The 24,056-nt window shown below is 37.9% G+C and overlaps 1 protein-coding gene across 2 annotated transcripts in view; it reads right to left on the bottom strand.

Annotated features, from left to right (window-relative positions):
- Positions 1-9,829: 9,829 nt before the first annotated feature.
- The window catches only part of CNTN5 (contactin 5), a gene marked incomplete at both ends in the record, with an annotated part of 363,298 nt that continues 349,071 nt past the window's right edge, over positions 9,830-24,056 (bottom strand). For both annotated transcript variants that reach the window (XM_082305015.1, XM_082305016.1), the window contains 5 exons: positions 9,830-9,933; positions 11,609-11,777; positions 13,179-13,291; positions 13,745-13,931; positions 22,022-22,131. In XM_082305015.1, the coding sequence (XP_082161141.1) occupies positions 9,830-9,933; positions 11,609-11,777; positions 13,179-13,291; positions 13,745-13,931; positions 22,022-22,131 (683 nt within the window). The remainder of the gene's footprint in view (positions 9,934-11,608; positions 11,778-13,178; positions 13,292-13,744; positions 13,932-22,021; positions 22,132-24,056) is intronic.

Raw genomic sequence — 24,056 nt, 5'->3', positions numbered from 1 at the left:
TTGTTTTTCCTAATCATTTGATTCAAGATTTTTGTATTAACTTGCAGAATTTAAATAGAATTTATTTGCAACTCGACTCTTTTGGGCTGAAGTGAACCCATACAGATGCAAGATGGAAGAAACACTCAGTGCAGCTCTATTGACCCAGTCTGAGATGGTGACCCAAGATCCTGCAGTCCAGGAGGAGCTTTGCCCACAGTTCAGTCAATTCTGTGACAGGCACATCAGTCTCCTGTAAAGCCTCCCAGATTGATTTTGTGTTTGAAGGGGATTTTGTCTGATATTGAACAATCTAATACGTTAAAAATATGGACTAACATATTAAAGCACAGTCCTAATTGAAACTGAAGTTAAGGAACTAAAAAGAGCAGCTGAATTGCCCTTTTTTCAAATGTAGATATTCTGTGCTGTTAGTAGCATTTCAAATTACCTCAACTGTATTCAAGATATCATCCATTTTTTTAATCCAGGGGATTATCTGTTGTATTTAATTTCTGAATGTTTCTACAGCCCAGTTAGTTGAAGTATACAATGGCTCTAAAAACTTTCAGAGTAGAGCACACGGCCTCCAAAGTCACTAGGTTGCTTAACTGTGAGTCAGCAACAGCTTTTCTGAGGCTGGTTTAGCTCAGCTATAATGCTTGGAGCATCTGGGACCACTAAAAATAAATTTGCTTTTTTTTAATGAAATGAGCCAAACATACGTTTTATGTGAAAACACCCGCAACAGTTTGAAAAATATGATTCATTTTCTTATAGACAGAAATGTAAAACTTTAAAATGAAAATGTCAGTCATCAGATCTAGAAAGATGTCTTCCTATTTAAATAAGCTGCAAGTGCAATGCAAAGCACACCAAGACTTGTATCAATCCTTAAAAAGTGCTAGTGAGAACTGAATGCCAAATAGCTTCCCAGGAGGCATGTTATGCTAATCACTATGGCAATCAGTTATTTATCATTCTTGCAGACATGTATTTTCCATTTACGCTAACAGGGTGGTTGATTGGATTTTGTTCATTAAATGGGCAGAGTCAAAACTGGTCTTATAAACTGCTGTTCAAGTTAATTAGTGAGTATGTGTGTAAACTAAGTTTTAAAATTATAACCTACATCATTCAGGCATCTTTTCTACATGTCATGGTTTAACCCCAGCTGGCAACTAAGCACGACCCAGCTGCTCGCTCACTCCCCCACCAATGGAATTGAGGAGAGAATCGGAAGAATAAAAGTGAGAAAACTCGTGGGTTGAGGTAAAGACAGTTTAATAGGTAAAGCAAAAAACCGTGCACGCAAGCAAAGGAAAACAAGAAATTCATTCACTACTTCCCATCGGCAGGCAGGTGTTCAGCCATCCCCAGGACAGCAGGGCTCCATCACAGGTAACGGTTACTTGGGAAGACAAACGCCATCACTTCAAACGCCCCCCCCCCCCCCCCCTTCCTTCTTCTTCCCCCAGATTTCATTGCTGAGCATGACATCATATGGCATGGAATAGCCCTTTGGTCAGCTGGGGTCAGCTGTCCCAGCTGTGTCCCCTCCCAACTCCTTGTGCACCCCCAGCCCACTCGCTGGTGGGGTGGGTTGAGAAACAGAAAAGGCCTTGACTCTGTGTAAACACTGCTCAGCACTAATGAAAACATCCCTGTGTTATCAATCAACACTGTTTTCAGCACAAATCCAAAACGTAGCCCCATACTAGCTACTGTGAAGAAAATTAACTCTATCCCAGCCAAAACCAGCATACTACATTACACCAAAATCATTCCAGCCAGTGTACTCAGCATGAAAGAGAAGGTAAAAATGCTGCATTTTCATTTCCCCCATTCTCTGATGGTCTGGCAGTAAATGTGATGTTGTTACTCAAAAGAGTAAGAACAGATATTAGCTTTTGCTCTGCTGTCATACCTAAAACTCTCCCAGGCTCTGTGTCTAGCTTAAGAGATGGTGCAGTGATAGGAAGATCCTTAGTAGAGTTTTGTGTTTGTTCTTTTACAGTCTGTAGTTGATTAGTTATTAGCAGATAACAAAGATGGCCTGCAAGCACCACGAGATTACAGCCTGAACAGTAGTAATTAAAACAATGACAATAAGGATTTAAAGGCAATCAGTGGTGGAAATGCTGGACTTTGATTCTGAAGATCCAGTTTCAGTTCCTACATTTTACGTCCATGTGGGAGGGGTGGTTTCATTAGCCTGGGTACGTTCACAAGCTTCTTATGAATGTTTGTGAGTGTCCCTTTGTAAAAGAGAGGCAGACATGTTTTTTCTTCTGTCTACCACAAATGATTTAAAGATCCAGCTGAAGATTTAATGGATCTCAAATGCCTTTTCTTTGTGATTTGTATCATGTGTCTGGGAATAAATTTGTTTGCTCTGGCCCTCGGAATAGAGAGTGTTCTGAAATAGCATCTTTTAAATACTGGAGCTTTTTGTGTGAATAGTTCAATATTCATTGGACAGATAAAGTAGGATCTTTAACTTTGAATTTAAAGCACTTGGGTTCCACAGTTTCCAAACAGGAAGAGGAGGAGGTTTGGGTGTCAGTCTTTCACAGACCTTTTTTGTGCTTTGTCCATTGCACAGGAAGGAAAAATGGGAGAGAAATTTGGGGTGTGATAGCTTCTTATCCACTGCCTGCTTGTCGCCAAACTGAGGAGTCCTAGTCCTTTTAGCCTCTCCCCAGGTGGTAGATGTTCTAGATGTTACCCTTGATCATTTTAGTTGTCTTTCTCTATGCTATCTCTGTTATGGTTTTTTTGAGCTGTGGAGACCTCAAGTGCACGCAGTACCAGTACTGTGATAAAACCAAAGTTTTGTCTTGCAGAAAAGTGTTGTTTCATCTTGCTCTCAACAACCTTCCTGATGATACCTAACTTTTACTGCATTATAGCAGCTGCTATATCATAAGCCATGAGTTTCTGACTCCCTCTGAGATGATTCCAAGTGCCTTTTCCCGAGTTTCACCTGTCAGTTCCACACTCAGCATGAGGTAAGCACAGTTTAGATTTTCTTCACCTCACATTTATTGGCATTGAAACATACTTGCCGCCTTTTTCCTCCCTCACTCTGTTTTGTGCAGTCATTCTGGAGTGCTTCAGCATTACCTGCCATTTAATTACCTGAAAGGGCTTAGTATTATCATAATTTTGAGATTTAGGTGTCCAAAGCAGATATAAGGTGGCCAGATGTCTCTCACCTCACTTCTGTAAAACTGGCAGCGTCAACCACAAAACAGCCAGCCAGCCTGTTGCTCCCTTTTCGTGGCTGGCATTCCTCCTCTACAGCATCTAGAGATCCTACTCTACTGAAATTCAGCAAATTAAAGCGGGGGTGCAGGGGAACAGACCTCCCACCCTGCCATCATCTGGATGGAGAGGGTTATGGGAGTCACATAGTTTCCTTTTGGGTTTGGCTTGTTTGCCAGTTTATACAAGACGATATACTCGCTTTTGAGACTTTTTTTCCCCCATATTTTTCTCACCTTTTTCAGATGTTTAGAGTAGCTTAACAGCTGTACTCTTTGACTAGAAGTAAGAGAGTGTTCATCAGCCATTTAAGAATAGAAATGCCTCACCACCTCACTGTAGTTCATGGAGATAAATATTTTCTTGGTGGAGGGAAGAGTTGTGGGACTAGCTATGCCTTGAGCAAACAGAGTATGTTTGCCAATATGCTGTCACATCAAGGTTTAAGGTGCTGCAGATCTCTTGAGCTGAAGGACTTTCAGTGTCATAGCTCTTAGTAAATCAGAAACTTTCAAGAAATGTTTGAGTCTAATAAAAAATTAACCAAAAGGAAAGACTTCACCATTCTGCAAAGCAAACTTGCAGAGATCCAGCAATATTGAAGCCATTTATGATCTAGAAATCTGATGAAGTTTTTGCCACTGCAAGCCTGTTTCTCATGCTGCAATAATATGTTCAGTCGGCAACCTGCCAACTTTATCTCCTGCATTTAAAGGCCAAAGCTTTTGTGAAGAGCATTAAAGACTGGTATTTTCTTTTCTGGGTACTCTGGGTAATCAAATGCTTTTTTTAATGAGAAATTTGTAGTGTTGAAATTCCTTTCACTTCCCATTCAAAAGCTGTGGGATTAGCTTCTATTCCCTGAGAAAAAGTCAGAAAGTGGACAGATAGCAATCCAACACAGTGGAAAGCTAGCTTAGTTTTTTAAGTAATCTAATCTAGTGCAATCATTCTGACATGGGGAAAAAATGCTTTGTCTCCTGTATGTTTGGAAGGGAAAAGGCTTACCCTTTCAGAGGGCTTGTTGGAAGGCAAACACTGCTAGGTCAAGATGCTTGGGTGAACTCCAGGCCATCCTCATGGCGAATTGTGCCTGTGGATTTCCTCCCCCTTTTGTCTCTCCTCCCACCCCACCCCATACACACGTGTACCCTTTTGCACTTTGTCACAGGACAGGGCAGGGTGAGGAAGAAGTGGCTGCCCAGGGACTTGTAGAGCAGGTTGAAGTGCTACTTTTTCATCTCTGTAATAGGGGCAGGAGATACACTCGGTGTACCCTGGATTATTTCTTTTTTCCTAATAGAACTTGAAGTAAATGTAGTATAACCAGAAAACATCAACGATTTGCTTTTGAGTTTTCTCCATGTTAGAAAAGAACTAATACTAGGCTTACGCATTACCTCCACAGATCATCTGACAGCCCATGTATTATGAATTAATGGTCACAGCAGAGTGGGCATTAATTTTTTTCACCTAAAGAACATGTGAAACTTCCTAATTTGAACAAACATACATATAAAATGCTGTCATGACCTAGAATGACTCCCTCCAAAATAATGATAGATTTGGATGTATATATTACTCAAAAATAAGGGATTGAATTATACAAAACAAAGCAATTGAATTGAGGCTTCTTTTCTAAGTCAGCCAGACACTCCACGTGGTGAAGTATTACAGGAATATCAGGAGGACTACCTTGTTTTACTATCCTGTCTTAAAAAGTCCCTTTTGTAGAAGATAAGAGATGGTGTCGTTATGAAATGGAAATGCTTGCTTAGCCAGGCATCAGAGCAACGCAACTGAGTAAAATTGTACTTGCTAAAGCTTTGACCCATGTATGTTTCAGATACTTTCAGCATCTTTTTATTCACATGTTTTCTGTTACTGAAAGGAAATTGATGCATTTTCCAATCTTATTTTCTGTATGAAAATCAAAATATGCTGAATACCTTTATTTGTAATTAACATGAATAGTGCCTGCCTTTGCTATTCATCTTGATAACTGTATCTTTCAGGAAGACTCTCTTATGTTTTTATTCTATATTTTTTTAGAATTGATGAGTTTGAGCTTAAAAGTGAAAAAAACCCACAAAAGCAACATACCAAAGAGGAGGGTATTTTTCTCTAACCAGACATATCTATTTAATCGTAATAAAATATGAACCAAGATGCATCGCAGATTTCTTTATCATTTTCTTCTGATGACTAGGTAGGTTTCTTATACAAGCTGGGGTGCTTAGTTAATAGTCTGACAGCAGAAAAGGAGCACAGGAGGGAAGAATAGCTGCACATCTAAACATCTGTGCCAGTTTGCTTAAGCAGCTGACCCCTCTAATAAGTAATGTGAATATTGAAATTGCTAGTGTACAATTTTCCATAGATTTTTCTTCTAGGCTTGTGTGTCTTAATATATATATACACACTATCATCATCTTGTTTAAAATATTAAAAAGATGTACCAGAATAAAGGCAGTCAGTGCTCAGGTCTGTCTTTACTGGAATTGAGAGAAAAGTCTTAGAGCAAACTCAGGGACAGTATTCTTGGAAGCAGCCTGTGTGTAGGCATGCTTAGGGAGGCTGTTTGTAATAGCCTAAAGGCAACTAACCTATCGTAATAAATGCTGTTCATTTTCTCTTATCCCTGACATTGTTTTGCTCAAAAGCATAGGAAGTAATTAAGAAGGAAAATGTCTTTCATCTTCAGAGGAACTGGGATGATGGCCATGAAAGGGCAAGAATGGGTTGCAGTTTGGTAAAAGTTCTGATAGGATATGGATTTTCAATATGCACAGTTCTCCATGTCAGCAAAACCAGGTCATTACAGTTTTCTGTGACATTCATAACTAATTTAATGGGAGTCCTGATATAATATGCTATTTAAGACATACCCATTTTGTAATTGAAGTCTCAGTTCAAATGGTGACTGTGGCAATCAATTTTTATTTCCAAAATGGGCTTTTTGACTTCGTACTCTGTTGCAAAGTCATTTACCTCTATAAATATTCATTTCATAAAGAAGTGATTGGGGATTATTAAAAACTCAAATAAAACTATGAAAAAAGAAAAATATTTGCTATAATTGGGTCATCCATTATTACATTTTTTGCTCCAAAAGCATATGCATATTTTTGAAAGCATTTTTGTTGTGATTTATCACACAAAGTATTTCAAGTATAAGGCAAAGCAACTAAAGTTTTCAATTGAACATGAAATAGCCACGCTGTGCTTTTGTGCCTGCATGGCCATGGGGTATCGGTGACACGAGAAAGAACGTTATACATGCCAGAGTGGTCTCAGAAACTATATAATACTTCAGTATATAGAGGATTGCCCTTGGCGGCTTCCTTAAAAAGCACTTCTCTTCATCATTCTTTTTTCAAAATGCAGAGCTTTTATCTCTGAAGCTAATTTGCAGACTTATTTTGCAATTTTTGTTAGGTATAGTTTCATGTTGAGGGTTCCAGCCTTCTTGCACCTTTCATTTATCTAATTATAAAAGTAATATCTACCCAAGGAATCCAACACATATGTGAAATTAGAAAGATGCCAAAAAATTGTTTAACTTTAATGGATGCATTGTCCACATTCACTATTGCAGATTCATTATTTTCTTCTTGACAGTCATGTAATTAAAAGGTTGTTGCTGTTGGAATCCAAAATGTTTGTGTACCCTGTCCTCTACGAATACAATTCAGGAGCTGACAGGAGATAAGATAAAAGTCAATAAAAAGAGAATTATTTATTAAAAAGATCTAATGTTACAAGAACAGTACACAGGAACTATTATATTACTGTGTCTTCCACATTGTATATACCATTATATATAGCATATATACAGATTGTATACAATATATCTAACATTTTGATATGGGCCATGACAGTATCTTTCTTTTGGTCTGCAAAACAAAGTTTCTTTCTAATTTTTTTTTTTTCCAAACAGATCTTGTGGCATTATACAAAAATACAGTCTCCTCAGTGACGCTAGACTGCACTATTACAACCTTTTACATGAAAAAGGAAAGAGCTCTCCATTGCAACTAAAAAATAATATGTCATGATAAGGAAACATCTTCTTCTACAAAGTAACAAATAGGTAACACATACGTACTTAAACATTTAAAACATGTTTATTAATATATTTAAGATGCAAAATACATATTCTGTTCATGTTGAATATAAAACATACCCCTTTTTGTCCCTGCAATACAACTACATTACCTGATGGTATGTTCAGTATTTCTATCTGTATCTTGACACTAGAGATTGAGATATAACTAGATGCAGCTCTATCTCCTTATCAGACTTTCATTCTTCTTATAAAGCATAGCCATTTATTGTATTCAGAAAGTTGTTTGACTGAAATGCCACCAGCAGTGACTAGCCTTTTTGAATACTCTGAAATAAACTGCATTGGCAAGCAACTGTATAAAAAATAGAGGAAATTATGCTTAACTAATTTATAAAATAGCCATTTTGCTTTTTGGTTCATCACTTTATTCTTGTTTATTTTAACCTTTTGAAAAACGATTGCTAATGCAAGTTCTCTGCACAGTAGCAATGCTGCTGTTTTACAAAAGACAGCATGTAGTTATTTTCTATGAGTTTGCGCTATCAGCAAGGTACATTCCACCTTCCTTTCTTTGATCTCAAAGGCTTTTCAAGAAGCAGAGATATAGAAGATCTCCTGTCTGTATCTACAGTCTATGCTCAACTAGCTATCCTGCCTTTGTTTTCCTAGCAACATGGTGACTAAGTAAATTTCAAACCTATTTTTTAGAAAATTATTTAAAGTACCAGTGGGTAATAAAGAGTTGAGTTGAAGCATCTCTGAAAACTTTTACTGATAAAATGTTAAAAAAAAAAAAAAAAAATTTAGTCATCAGTCAGCTTTTTACCTACCAAGCATTTGATCTGTGGTGTGCTTTCTTGGCTACTATTTTAAAGCTGCTAAGAAAGGGCACAGTTAGAGTGTACTAGCTAAATGCCAAGTATTATTTTGCTAGTGAGCTGGCAAAATAATAGCATTTTAGACCCAGAACCCATCAACCAAAACAGATTTGCATCAAAACTTTTAGAGGAATGGACAGCTAGAAGAACTATGCTATTAGCACTTGCCTGTTAAACTCTCTTGACATGATTTTTCGAGGCAAGGGAATGCTCATCCTAGGCATGATCCCTAGACACAAGGTAGTAAAACACCCTCCCTCATAACACCGTACACACCATAATTGTACAAACATGCACACCATATACACTGGGGATCATTTTGATTCAGGTGCCAATATGCAGAAAGGCCTTCCAATGTAGAAAAATTGTCCAAATTGTCTATTGAGTGAAAAATTGTTTGGTACAGCAAAAAGTGGGGATTAAAACTGATAACAGACAGTCCCTACAAGAATAATCTCTAGTGAGCTATAGAAATAGGGCCAATTAGCTAAATAACTGGAATGATGCTCAGTAGCACTTATCCAAGTATTTTTTTTCAGACACAGCATTCTCCAAAATATATCCTACTGGAGTCTGTATATATGTGAATGATTACATTCCAAAAAATTTTAATATTCTTTCCATAATATGCTTTCATATATACTTCAACTTGATTACCAAATATATAAAGCACAGAATATTACTAAAAAATGGACCCAGAGGGAAAAAAAAAATTAGAACTGAGAAGTGGTTGGAAAAAGTAGGTTTATCTCCTTGCATTGCTTTATTTGTCCACTTAGCAGCCTAATGTATATCATGTTTAAATGCCCAGTGGAGTTTTCATTGTCATAGGCATTAGGAATTGATTTTTTATTTGCTGTTGAAAATATATATTTGATTCATATGACATTAAATCATGTGGTATTTGATGAAAACCAAACTTGTTTCCTTTTAAGTTTGTGTTTAATCATTTTCCGTTTACCTTGCAATAAAATAAATGGCTTCTTTTCTGCTCCATTTTGCCTCTTTCTGAGTGTGCTGTCTAGTATTGTACTGACAATTCTTTTTGATAATTAAATACATATTCATACATTTTCAGAACATATTCATACATTTTCAGAACAAATTCTCGGTACTTTTGCAGTGGGCTGTGTATCTAAACTATATTTTTCTCTCTTGTCTGTTGGAACAGCCAGGCGTAGGAATGCAAAAAAAGTATTCGACAAAGCTGTCTCAAACTTTGTTCTATATTTAAAAAAGATTTTTTTTCCAAACCAAACAGATGTACTGTACTAGACACCACTGTTTAAACACCTAATGGTACGTGACTGGGGTCACCAAAATCAAACATATTAAAAAAGTAAAGTACGTTTGACAGAAATCATGTTTCCTTACAAAAGTTTATTACATACAATCTGCATATTTTTGGGCCAAGAAGTGTCCCCTTCCCAGAGGACTTTTACAAAAAATGAAGTGAAAAAAAACCTGATGAATTATTGACCGTGTCTCCAACACTCCTCTAAGCGCACCATAGGCATTTCTATGGGTCTTTAAGCATTAGCTTGTGTTTCCAGTTTCTCCACGGACATAAAACTCCATCCCTTGGTGTCATCAAGCTAAAGCAAACAAATAACAACAACAACAAAGTCTGCAGTCTTCACCATGAGGCTGAAGGAACCATCATTGCCAAAAGCAATGTTACAGAGGACGAGGAAGTGGATAACACATGTAAGGTGGATTGAGCACTTGTTACTTTCCCTCCTGAAATTAAAAGCAAAGTAATTAAGGAACAAATTATGCAAACTATTCTCAGTACATTTAAGTACTAAATTTTGCCCAAAACTTGTATTCTATTATGCTCAGCAAAAGCCTAACTTTTAGGTAATGGATTACCTTGTGAGAACTGTAATCGCAAAATAGGATCCCTACATAGATATGAGGAAATTGGGGATTTTTATGATGATATCTACAGAAACTTATATGCTGAATCCTCATATTCAGTCTGCAAATGAACAGGAAATTCCAAAAGGGTATGTGGTTTTATGCTTTAATCCTCAAAAAGAATTAGGATGCAGAAGATGCCCTGAGTCACAATCACAAATGTTCTTCCTGAAACAAGGAATGAAAGCTAGCCCTTGATCTTGATGTTTGTCCAGAGGAAAAAGTGGTCTTTTGCTCAGTAGCCCAGTGATGTTTTTAGATCACAGCAGTCCCTTAAAAAGGTGTGCTAAGGGGGAATGTGCTATGGGCTGGCAGTGGCAACAGGTCACAGGACGGGAAGGGAACCAGACGGGGTTTCTTTGGACCACAGTTTTCCTAAGTGGAACTGATCTGTTGTGTATAGTCTAATCAAAAATATCAGGTTAGAGGGAATGAAAGATTTTGTGACCTAGAGTTATGGCTCAAAAGATATATGAAACAAATATTCCATGGAGTAGGGGTTAGTGTCTTCTGCATTCTGATGATAGAACTGTAGTTTGTGACTAGATTAGAGCTGAAACTTTAGGTCTAGATTGAAGTTTCAGGCTTGCACCTTTTGGACTAAAAAGCAATGATTAGTAGAATTTTAAGGTGTTAGCAGGAAGTTAGAATTAAAATGCCTCGTTGTGTTTAGGCAAAAGACAATGTTATTTTCTGGGTGTTCTTGCCACTAATCCTTCTGTCCCTTTCTTACCTGTATAATATTGATACTTTAAATTCTTTCAACATATTGCAGTAACTGAGGAAATAGAAACTAGACATCATAATTTACTTCATGATAATACATTGATACTGTAAGTATTTAATAATTTAATAAAGTAATATCTACTCAAGGGAGTCAATGGAACCTACAGAGAAATTCAGCTTATTCTAAAGGAGGCACATACACAGGGTTCAGCTTCCTAAATGCATGCCATTTTAGCTGTGTTAGGTAGTATACCTCTGGCTGGTGATCCAGAATGATGTGCATATCCTCTAAGTCCTGCATCATATCTGCCAGTTCTGTGCAAATGTTTAGGATACCTTAGGACATCTCAGATGTCCTTATATGCCTATGTCTGAATATTTAAATTTAGAAGATCAGCTGAATGGCTGTCTAGGCTCTACTGTCGGTCTGTATGGATTACATCTCAGCTGACTATAATGCTATTTAAGACACCTAGTGCATGTGTACACATCGACAGCTCAATTAGGTTTCCAGATGTTATTCTAGAAAGGAAGAGGTTTCCTGTAAATCATCTGGTTTTGTTCATCAGCCCCACATGGATTCCTCGGATACTCTTGAGCATCTCAAATGGCACTAGATACCTTTGTTTCAGCATAAAACTGAAGGCTCTGATTAATGATTTTATCTAATAGCTAGAGAATTGTGAGAACATTTCTTTCAGGTAGAGAATAATAGAGTTAATGAGCACTGCTATAATCACCACTCTTCCAAATATAAGTGTAACCTTACCTGAAAAAGATGGAACCCTGATCTGGGGACTCGTAGTCCCATCGCCTCCTTCACTGACTGCACAGACCTCTATGATATAGACACCAACATCAGGAAGAAGTACCACCGCAGAGGTTTTCTGTGTTTCTATAACTTGACTGTTGCTCTGGCCTTCTTGCCTAAATAATACCTATGGTCAATAAAGTAGATAGTGGTCATAGTGGTCATTCAAGTTATGGACCAGACATTTTGTGTAGATAACACAGTCACCGAAATGTTAACTGTTTCATGTTTCATTAAGGTTTTCTTGACATTACATTTAAACAGTCATCTGCTTTTACTCTCCCCTCCCCGCAATGGCTTCAAAACATTAATAACAAAGTATATTAGCAATTAATGAATGTGAAAGGACATTGATTATGATCCAGAGAGAAGATATAACATTTGCCTGCTCGAGCATTAGTTGTTGCACAATTTTTTTCTCCAAACTTTATTCTAGATGCATTTTGGGTTCCATTTGATTCAAATTCTTATCCTCAAATTCATGCAAGTATTCACATTTTTGGCTCAAGAACCCAACTTCAAATGTAAAGAAAATGCCCTAAATAATGTCCTTAGTGTGTTTACCTTAGCTGGCTAAATCAACTGAGAATAGCTCAGATCTGTCCCTGCATTTCCTGTGAAACTCAGTACAAGCTTATGGCTTGTGGGAGGAAAGCGAGTGAGTACATCATAGCTGTCTTTTTGGTACTTCTGTGTAAGTTTCTGTTCCCAGACAAAACTGAAAAGGTCAGAGAGGTGCAAAAAGCAAAGTAGTCAACTGAACTTTTTCAGAATCTCAGCTCTTCTTATAAAGGTTAGAACAGTTTCTGGTTTATTTGAAACATTTTACACTTTCTTGATGATATTTCCTGATGTATCAGAGGGAATATGATTGTAGTCTATCGAAATGATTGTATGTATGCTTAAAAAAGAAAAAACAACCACACTTCTGTAAAAGCACTGAAAAAATTCGTTTTGATTTCAAAGATTGCGGTGAATTCCACTGCTTTTTATGGCTTGTTATTTAAGAGTTAATCTGTCTTTTACTCTTTAAAACTTCAAAACTTTAAATGCCAGATGTTACCGTCACAGATTGTTGAACATCACCAACATGATCACAAAACGAACCTCAGTATTTGTGTTTCTGCTCCATAAAAATATTAATTTTAATGTCATTTTAAGATGCCTCATTCTTCTGCATTTCTCTAAATCCTACTGCAAACACAGTTAAATTGAAGTGTTAGTAGGAATTTCATTGCAGGCTGGTCTTATTAATAGCCCCTTCTGAGTCAGATATGATGAACTGATCCACTCAGATAGAGCTTACTCAGTTTATAATCAGTAGTTGAAAATCACAACATAGAAAATGTTGGCACATTTCGCTGTTTTCAATTTTATTTATTGCTTTTCATGGTGAAAACTGATTGCAGACAGTCTGTATAGCATACTTTACTTACACAGAAAAAACAAGAAAGGGAAAAAAGCCCGCAGGGAAGAGAAGCAGTCATTTGGAAGAGAGAAAGGTGAGCAAGGAAGGGGAAGCACTGACCTTGTATCCCATTACATCAGATTCATTAGCTAGAGGTCTGACTGGCTCCCACCCAAGAGACACATGAGAGCCATCCTGTATCCACATAATATTGCTTGGTGCTTGGCTGGGAGCTGAGGAGAAAAAATAACATACATAAATATAGTTTACCAGTAGTTTCTTTAAAATCAAAATCAAAGTATTTCAATCTTTTATTACATATGCAACTGTTTGTGTTAGCAGGCTCCCAACTCTAGCTGGAATTTTAAAAGATTTTTTTTTGCACCAGGGTTGCCATTTAATAGACTGTGGTGTATTTACTCAGCCCACCCCATAAACTCCACCAAGATTATGAACTTGAACTCTTTTCTGTCCCTTCTTTGTCAAAAATGCCTTGTTTTGTAGGAAGATAACCTTTGTTATGAATGCAAAGTCATATGAATTCATGTCTAAATATCAAAGCAAAGCCATGAATCAAAACTATACATGATTCCTGATTATTATACACTCTTATTAAAGGAAAACCCAAGAGAGCAGAGGTTGCTACCTCACTTCTCCTTTTGAGCAAAGGTACTGAGATCACTTACGGGACTTCTTAGTTGCTGCACGCACAGCAGTGCTAGGTGGTCCATACCCTGCAGCGTTGTACGCCCTCACCGTTAGGTGATATAATGTGTTTCCTTCTAATCCTGTCAGGAGAATGGATGACTCATTTCCCTCGGTTTTGACCTTTTCTGCTGCTTCTTCCTGCTCCATGTCCTTCCAGTAACCAACCTGCCAATAAGCGACCAAATGAAGGATCAATATAGGCAACTGGGAAGCTCATGCTTTCAGATGCTCATACTTGTTATGCTGTGGAGGGTCTTTTTGCCGTTTCTGCTTTTTCTCTGGTCATCAAGCCCTTTTAAACACGTGGGATTTGCAGCCTAACCTCAGAGTCAAGCAATGCTCACTTCTCCAAAATGGTGAGACTCAGAATATCACAGTATTACCTGAAACATGTTGAATTGCTGTGTACTGGCACAAGAAGATGTAACTACAAGACGGAAGAGCAGAGGATGAACATTGGCAGGAAGTCAAAAGTGTTTCAGAGAATTCAAGGACAGCTCATCCTCTGGTAGGTCACCAGAATATCTACCTTCACCCTGGAAAGCTCTGACTGCATCAGTTAAGAGGTGTTGTGAACAATATTCCCTTCCTGGCCCTGTGCAACTCAGAGCCATGAGAATGCTTACCAGTGTAATGAATAGGAAATGACAGAACACCGAAGGAAATCTTTTGTTCATCTGAGAAATCTTATCTGAAGGAAAACAAGGAAGTGGATTCAGTTTTAGTTCTTGGATATAAACAGGTTTCTGGTAAATGCAATTTTGATAGTATGTTTATGGTCTTCCTTTTCAGACATAAAAACCCTAAATGACCTTTGGTGGTTCTTAATCCATATTTCTGGTATCTGCACTGAGTTTATCATAATCTCTAAGAGGTTATAGAGCTGAGCTAGGAATTTGACTAGTCTCTTTCCTCAGGGACCAAGCATTTGCAGGGCATAACTGGAAAAAAGCAGTACTGTCTCTTTTTAATGTATCTGGGTGACCTACACAAGTAAGGTAATTCTCACAGGGCCCTATTTTCCCTAACAGGAGATGTCACTAATGTGCCATTCAATGACCTATATTCAGCTTACCGTTATTCATGCTGAGACCTACTTGCATTTATTCCACATTTTGACCTTTTCTGTGAAGTTGGTTATTTCATAATAAGTTATTCATATTATATCTGGATAACTTTTCCTCTGACAAAAAGGTCATGGACAATACAGCATTCTTGTGCATGTATCCCAGAAAATGGCGAACTAAAAAAACCAAGGGGTTCATGGGAAAATAAGACCAATGAGTACAATGCTGACCTTTAATAATTGCACTAGGACTGCCATTTAAAAAAAAATAAATCTAGAAAGACCTGGCTGCAAAAATATACCTTTGAGGTTATATCTTCGCTTGAGTAAAGTGGCTCTGTTAACTTTGATCGAGGGTATATCAGTTTCTGCCAACTCAAAGTCTACTCTTTCAATTGTAAAATTCATGTAAATATTTTTTGTGTGTGCCTGCACTGTCTCATGTTAAAATACTGTTGCTTTAATTCTTAGGTTAATTACAGCTCAGATGATAGCAAATCTAGCTGTAGTCACCACTTGTTGAAATAAGTGTGATTCACTGAGGTATTTTGTTAGCTGAATGCTTGACCACCCCCATTGGTATCTGTAGTAACACTTAGTCGTGTCTGTCTTGGAAAGAAAAAAGAATCAACAACCATTTATTGACACACTAGGATTGAACCTCCAATGCTTATTATCTCTTGGGCAGTCAGATTCCTTTCATTTTACTTGCAATGCCTCTTGACAAACCTGACACTACAGTGATGAGAGCCACATAGTATTAAGCCCTGGGTGAACAGGTAGTGAGAGGCAGCACATGTCCTGGAGACCCTATCATCCAGTTAGTGAAGTCTGATGGGGATCCAACAGCAAAACGGTCAGAAAGGAAAAGTGACTTGCCCAAGGTTATACAGGTGGACAGTAGCAGGGGTGGAAATGCAATTGAAGTAGTGAAAACCTGGTTCTAGAAAGCCAAGGGCAAAATTATAAGTAGCTCAATAAGTCTCATTGTGGTAGTTTATTCACAGGGCACACCACGTCTCATGTGAATACAATGTGCAAGACAGTAGATAGCCCCCTGCTTTTGCACTGAAGCTTTTTTTTTGATATAAAGAAGTTGTGAAAACCTGATTTTCCAAATATTGGTGTTAGGACTACATAGATATTAAAACCTGATGAGTGTGGAAAAAAGCTAGGAGCATAACTTAGCCCTTTTGATATTTTTCATGTGTTTGGAAATGCTCTCCACCACTGTTTATATAGCATTATCAGTTTGGATACTTATTATATTTTGCACATGTTAAGTCTGTGAAAGTAACTATGGCATGTTCTCTACCAGTTCTGCTGCACCACATGACAAAGGTGTTCTCCCTTGGCAAAGGGGTATTCTTGAGGGAATTAATAGACTGTATTAAGCAGCAAAAGCATGAAATGCAATTTGGCATTGTTTCTATTTCAGTTTCTCCTGTACTTCAAAGCCCTTAAGTGTTTGGTCCCTGCTTTTAAAATTCCCCTTAAAGTTTTGCCAGGTGATGTTGGACTTTGATCTCAAAATATGCTTTTCTCTTTCTTTCTTAATGCACACATCCATTTGTTGATGGCCAAATGAACTAAAGGAAAAAGTGGTTATAAAACAGAACTCCAATGATTGTTGACTGAGGTCAATGGTGGGGAAACTTATGTCAATTTGAACCAAAATGAAGACACTGCTTATGTTTAAAAGTGCTTGACATATTTCTTAAAACAAAAAGTGTTTGTTTATTTATACTTCTATGTGTTTGGGTTTTTTTAAAAATCTTGCTATTTTCTGTAACCTTAATTTATAATGCTCAGAAGGGATTTACCACACTTAGAGTAGGTTTTCATTAATGATAACTGTGAATATTAATACAGCATGAAGCATAAATCACAAAGGAGTAGCCTATATTTTAAAAATTAAAGAAAAAGGACAGGAAAAAGGCATTTGGCCTGTTTAATGCATTACTGTTTGTGAGGTTTTAAATTTTTGCTGGGCTTTCCATTGTTTTTCCTCTGATTCCCAGAAACCCATCTCTTTGAACTGGAGAGAAGGCAATAATGATATTTAGACAATCGAATAGAGGAGATGCAGGACCATACAAGCTGCTTTATCCTGATCATGGCTTAAGCAATCGTTAAAAGTAAACCGTCACATTAAAAATATGTTTCCATTTAAAATTTTTCTATCTCTAATACTAACACACTACTTGAAGTTTCGTGTTAAAAGGTATCTTAATATTACCCTTTTTTCCCAAATTGGTTTCTAGGGTATGCATAATAGCACTTTGATATAAATTCATGTGATCTAGTTGCAGGCCCTATTCTCTAAATTCAGTAGAGTCAGTTATTGTTTGCATACTCTTTCTGTTGACCACAGAGAATTAAAGCTACAAATGAGGCATTTCAAGAGCCTAAATTAGGTAGGATGGATCAAAGTGAACAAACACACAAACTTTCCTGTGCTTTCTGACTGAGCCTTTACCAACATCAACGGTATTCACATAACTGAACATGAACTTGAAGAGATATTACAGTACAGAAAGTGCTAGGGAAGAAAGAGCAGTGAGCTGAAAGAAGTGCTGCTAGCCCTAAAAAAATGATTCAGATTTCATAAAAAGTGTTTCAATTATCATTATCGGAAAACCTATCAGCTCCTTGAATTGACACACTGCAGTCATGCAAATGTTAGGATTGGCACCACTGCAACAGTAGAACCAAGCACTTTTAGGACAGAAGAGGTATTTTTTGTATCATCTGCTGCTGCTTTTTGCCTTATCTTAAGATATTGCTGTGACTGTCTTTCAGAACAAGATGAGAGGTTCCTGGAAAAAGGTCAGTCAACCTCAGTTCCTTCCCTCTCACCAAAACAATTGCTGACTGAAAAGAAGAAGGAAAACACTGTTCAGTACTCCTAGGTTCTGGAGTCTTCTCTGGATAAGCCTGCATCCTCCTCTTTTCTCAGGTACTCTCTTCTCCCATATAGTCCTGCATGCACATGGGATGAAGACTGATATTGTACCTCAACCTTGAAGACTATCATAAAATATCTAGTCATATTTTCTTATGAAAATTAATAATAAGCTAGGTTAATGATTTTAGGTAATAGAAAGCTAGTAGTCTTGTAACAAACTATTCATGACACAGACATTGCAAAGGGTATGGCTCTTTGGAGGCCTTCATGAGAGATTTAGGGTGCGATCCATACCTTAAGGACTTGCAAGGCAGTAGTACTGCTGTCCTATACAATCCTACTATAGTCTTCAGGATTTTAGAGGGGTTTGAATTAACATATGAGTAACTTTGTAGGCAAAAATGACTCATATATGAAACTATCCAATTGCTAACTTTGTGTTTGGGAAAATTCATTCATTCCAAAAGTGAAGCCTGGTAAATCGGTATTTAGGCTGGTGAAACACCAACTCCTCTTTTTTCTGTATTGCTTTACCAGCCTCTGGTAAAAGCCTCTCATCGATATATTCTTTCTAAATTACTTGAAGGTATACATCACTAAATTAAAAAAAAAAAAAAAGCAAACACATTCCAGTACCTTGTAGACATAATTTTCTGTTCCACCGTAAAAACAGATAAAGTACATGCAAGAAACAGCAAAAACTTTTGAATACTTCTCTTTGAAAAGAAAGAATATGACATAAACAAGTTATTATGTCAAGTAATCCTCTCTGAAAATGGTATTCAAGATTTTCTGGGTTTTATACTTTTTTTTTGGTTTCAAGTTGGTCTTTTGATTAGGTTAGTCAAGCTCCTATCCCTTGGGGGAATTCCAGTGAAAAAGACATGAGCTCTGTGATCTATACTTAAGTATTAGCCTTGGTTTTCTGGAAAAGAAAAAAGAAAAAAAATATCCGTTCTTCCAGCCAGTAATTCTTTCCCTTTCCCTTCCCTACCAGTAGTGAGTGACAAAGAAAATACTGCCTAGGGCTGAAATAGATTTTATAACCTTCAGGTTATGGATTCTAAACAACAAGTATGAACCACACACTATATTTTTCTACCATTTTGACAAAGTTTTCAAGCTACTTCTACTTTACCGGAGTGTAGTTGACATATATTTAGTAAGGTCGGGCGGACAGCTGACAAATCTGTACTGAAGTCAGGAATAATATGTGCTTTGGAAGATGCAAATGAGTCCAGCAAACCTTGCATAAAACTCATGTGACATAACAGTTAACACTGCCTTTCAGGGATGACAATGTGAAATTGGACAAAAGTTACTTTGCCTTTCATTACTCCTTAGTACAAAATGCAAACAGGGCTGGAGTGAAACTGGGTCACTGCAAACTTGTCCATATGTAGTAAATATTCTGTCACTTTTGGTGATTAGAGCCCAAACGCAAAAAAATAACCCCCCCGCTTTGATAATGCTGTTGCTAAAATGCCAGGAAATGTGAAGGCCGTGTAGGTGGTTGTCACTGCTGCAGTGACCACAGGCAGAATACAAATTGAGACATGAAAACAGAGTGGCTAGTCAGATTATTTTGCATTTAATTTGAATTGAAGGCAACATTTTACTTGTGGTCCACAATAATACTGCATTAGGAAAAAACTGTTAAAAAAAAAGATAAATCATTCATCTTTTTATCAAAGTCACTGGATTTCCGTACATTATCTATTTGCTATTTGTGGATTAAGGGAGTATTACAGGCTATGTTCTGAACTGCACTACATATGATAAAACTTCCCAAATCAGTTTTTAAATTAAAATAGTGTTCACAGAAGCTGAAGAAAGTGAATCATACGGAAAGCATAAAGCTGCTCCATACTTTTGGTTTTCCGGGGGGGGATTTTAGCCCCAGTGTATTGCTATACAGAGTCCTTCCTTTTTGCATTGCGGGGATGCTTTAAAGAGAAACTGTCAGTATGGTAGCATAATTGGGCTGATAGTGTGGACTTAGTGTTCCTAAGTGAATACTGTAACGTACTGACTCACTATACTGATCCTGTAAGTCATTATCTCCTTTTTGATGAAATCCTTCCCAAAAATGGAATGGAAAAGATCTAGCAATACCGTCCTCAGATTGCGTTCTGTCCCGCTGAATCATGCAGGAGAGCAGCATTTACTCTTTTGTTTATTGAGTAAGGGCTGCTCTAATCATAATTCTTCCTGGGAATGAGGATAGAAAAGAGCAAACCACTCCCTGAAAGATTCATCTGTCAGAAAACTGGTGGAGAAATTCCATCTAAATGAACAAAAAGGGAAAAGGTGTGGGGGGGGAAGCACCCTCCTCTACCCAGATACAAGTAGTATCTCAGAAGGCTCCTCTAATTCCCTCATGTGATGAGGTAGAAAGGAGCAGTGAAGTATTTTTATATTTATATTTCATTTTTTTGTTCTGTCAGCTGCAGGTCCCTGGCTTGAAATATTTCCTCTGTAATCTTCATGCTAGAATCCTAAAATTGGTGTACAGCTCAGTGAGGAGCCAAATTATTAATAAGGTTCAAGATTAATAACCCCTGCAGTATCAATAACAATTTCCAAATTCATTCCTAAGAAGTCCACGAGAGAAGCAGAGCAGGTGAGTGTTACAGCTGGGGTCAGAGTATGCTGAACTCTGAGGGTCTAAACACTTTCCAAGACAGGAAGACCACCTCTGATATGAAGAGAGCCCACTGTCCTACTTGTAACAGCCACCTATCACTGGGACACATCTGTAGAGGGAAGGGAAGTGTTATGTGACAAGCAGGTAAATGCAAAATACATTGAAGTTATGAAAGAATAAGTTTCTAGAGAAATCATTTTCACTTTTAGAAAGAAAATCTATATTTTATTTTAAAAATATGTAAACTGAATTTAACAGAATATTTTGAGAATCAATGTGATTGATGGAATGAGGATAAGAGGAAAAATAGTAGGTAGAATTTTAAAAACATCAAGATATCTGAGAGGGCGTAACAAAACAGCCACCTTTCTGAAGAGAAAAAGACCGGGCGCAGTGAGTAAGTTATTTCAGAGGATAAAAGACTGGCCTGGAAATTGAAGACAAAGGTTAGTAGCAAGTGGAACTCTTCAACGTGGACAGGGATAGCATTTGCAAGGTGAATATCATGTCTATCAGATACAGTTTATATATAGCAGTTCTAAAGGTAAAATGGTTATCTATCATGTTTGCTGCATGAAGCAAGCCATGTGGAAAGAGGTAAAACCAACTTCAATGTAAGGAAGAAGTGGGGATAAAGTACAGCCTGAGGCTGTGCTGGGGAGTCTAGTGGCTCTGGTGCTGCCCAGGCACCTATGTTTCCTTCCTAAGGCCATCAGTGATGGTCACCAGCCCCCAGGTCTTGTCCAGACAGGGAGACAGTCTGTGCTAGTAGGTCACAGGATGTCTTTAGACATTCATATCATTGGTATCTGCCTCAGATCTACATGGTTACCCTCTTTTCGTCATTACTGTAGAGAATCAGGAAAGAGTCAGCACTCTCTAAAGGACTAAAGCAGGTCAAATAACCTGCAACCCAAAATCAGTAAATTGAGTCTAGCTGAGTTTTTTCATGAGAAGCAGCATAGCCTGAACCACAAGGTCAGGATGGGTCACGGTGACCCCAAAGGATAGGTTTAGTCCTAGATCTAATCTGTTCCTGGAGGTCTGGATTGGAAACTGGATCCAAAGCTACAACTAGATCCAAAAGTGCGAGAAGATCCGTTGCCAGGGCCAGTTCTCTTTCCCAAGTCAGGAAGGGCTTTCTCTAAGCAGAGCTTTAATTGTGGATGGTGCAGCTGCTGCTTCCCCTCCTGACATCCAGCCTTTTATGATCTGCCCAGCAGATGTCCCCCGGCCACTGTGGGATGACAGCACATGGATGGCAGAGGCTCTTTCCTTTCTCTGCGTTGATTGCTCTCAGTAAATAACAAGTTTGAACTGGTCACTTAGAGCTGGAAACAGTCAATACCTAATCTTCCCCAGCCTGTGAAAGAGGCATGCTAGGTCACTTGCAGTTTTTTCAGCTCTTTCTGAAGTGTCAAAGAGATGTTATAAGAACTGGTGTTGAACATTTTTCAAGCACAAATAAATAAAAGAAGTTCTGGTGCTACAGCTGTGACCGTTGGTCTACAGCTAGTCATATGTATGCTAAACCAAGCATAATTTCTATTGAAGTTTCACTACTGCACATGTTAATAGAATGCAATGCTAGCAAAAGCAACAAGACTTCTCATTATGATATTCTGTGTTCATACCTCAAATCCCTGTGGTCTTCCTAGACTTTCTTTAATATGTTTCCACGCAACAAGAATCTCTGATACAGACAAACTCGTAGCTTTGACATCGATGGGAGCAGCAGTGGGTTCTGTATTAAGAAAAATTGAAACAATAAACCTCCACTGTAACAGCTTGTATTTATCAAAAACACTCCATCTGAAACTGTCATTTACTTCCTTTATTCTACCTTAATACTCAGAAGAAGGTATGACACTTACGGGAAACATGAAAAACTGAACAAGATGAAGAGATTATTATTATTGTATTTCTTTACTTGTGTCATGCTACATCAATATCTCATGACTGATGATGGGCGCAGCAAACTCTGACAGAATGTCTTGTCTATGATTTAAAAAAACCCAACCTTTAATATTTGTAAATGCCCCCCTCTCCACACACCCTTTTCACAGCCCTTGATTAGCCTAACTTCAGCAGAAAATGGAGCATTCATTCTCTTCCTGGCTTTTTGGTGCCATTCTGTCAGCCCAGGATGAGTGATACCTTGCTAGGGTGCTCAGTCAGTCCTGCTCCAGGGTTATACCAAGTAAGAAGTGATATCCAGAGCTGTAGTGAAAGGCTACATAAAAGAAATTTTTAAGACTATGTTATTATGTTCTTACCAGTATTTGGGGCATGCAATCTTCTCTCTACTGTGAAGCATTTACTGTTTTAGGCCTGGGATGCACACTTTTCTAAAGAGGGCATTAAGACCTAGGATTTGTCCCTCTGATCACCTGCGCTGTTACCATTGGCCCTATGTCTGTGTTTCTATCTCTGTGCTATTCAAAAGACATTCTGTGGTCCTGATCTCCTGGTTATCTGGATCAGAGGACCTTTCCCTCCCTCCAACCAGGGCACATGTCTGTCAGTGCTGCTGGGGTATGGCCAGGGTCCACACTCGGAGGCTTAGGGCTGCAGGATGCTTTACATATCACACCTGCCCAACAGTGTTGCCACAGGCATATTTTACTTTGCACTTTCATATAATTGAACACTTTACAGAGGTCTAACTTCTTTCGGTGGTTGGGAAGTAATCTGGGTAAATATACATAGAAACCTGCCATGACAGGCCATTGAGCATAGCACCAATTTGTATCACCAGCTAGCGCATTGGGAGTGAAGAGTGTCCAAAAATTGTCAGATATCAATCTGAGACATAACTTCAGGAATCTTTTGGATCTTTTGCTTTGTTACCTAAATATTACTGCAAATTTGCTTAAGACAAGCTGTGGAGACAAGCCTTGAACACAGACAGCAAAGCACACAATAGCGGTATTTCTCCACCATTCTGGTGTAGTTCACTTGCTCAGCAAAAAGGTGAATTCACATTCCCCTACAGTTGCAGAGCCTGCGATTTCTTCCTTGGCCTAATGTTCCTCATTACAGTTCTAATGTGTTGATCTGCTCTTGAAGGGCAGGCAGAGGTCCTGGCTTTTATGTTATAGGGAGGCACATCAAAGAGCTTTCTGAAAAATGTTTTTTGGGGGCTTATTTAACAGGGTTACAGAAAAGGATTTTCCATATGGAACAGCCTGAGTTAAAATGAAACATTTTTCTCAGTGATCAAACTGCCTTGGTAAGATGCCTAATATCAGTCTTGACTCATTAGCTACCCTCCTTTCTCTGATCATATTGCAGGCATTGTTCTGGCACTGCTGCCCTACACTTTTTCTCTGACATGGCTTGTACGAATTTTTCATCCTTTTTGATGTCAGATTTTTAATGTTTGCAGCTCTTTTTGATCTTCTTTTTTATTGACTTCTAATGCTTCAGAAGCATTTCTGATGTGATGCAAAATGGTGTTCAACAACAATGAGTATTACTAATAAGTATAAACTATATAGGGAACTTTTCAGGTAACAAAGAATATTAAAAAAAATAAGAATAAGTGAAATGATCTTCTGAATTCAATACTGAAAGAATTGTGCCACGAAGAAATATATTCCTCATAATATGATTTTCTGTTCAATTGTTACACCCTGCGTTCTATTTTATGTACTACTAAGATTTGTG

Source organism: Platalea leucorodia, assembly GCF_965183815.1.
Source record: "Platalea leucorodia genome assembly, chromosome: 2".
Classification (NCBI taxonomy): Eukaryota; Metazoa; Chordata; class Aves; order Pelecaniformes; family Threskiornithidae; genus Platalea; species Platalea leucorodia.
This window is presented reverse-complemented; position numbering and strand designations above follow the sequence as displayed.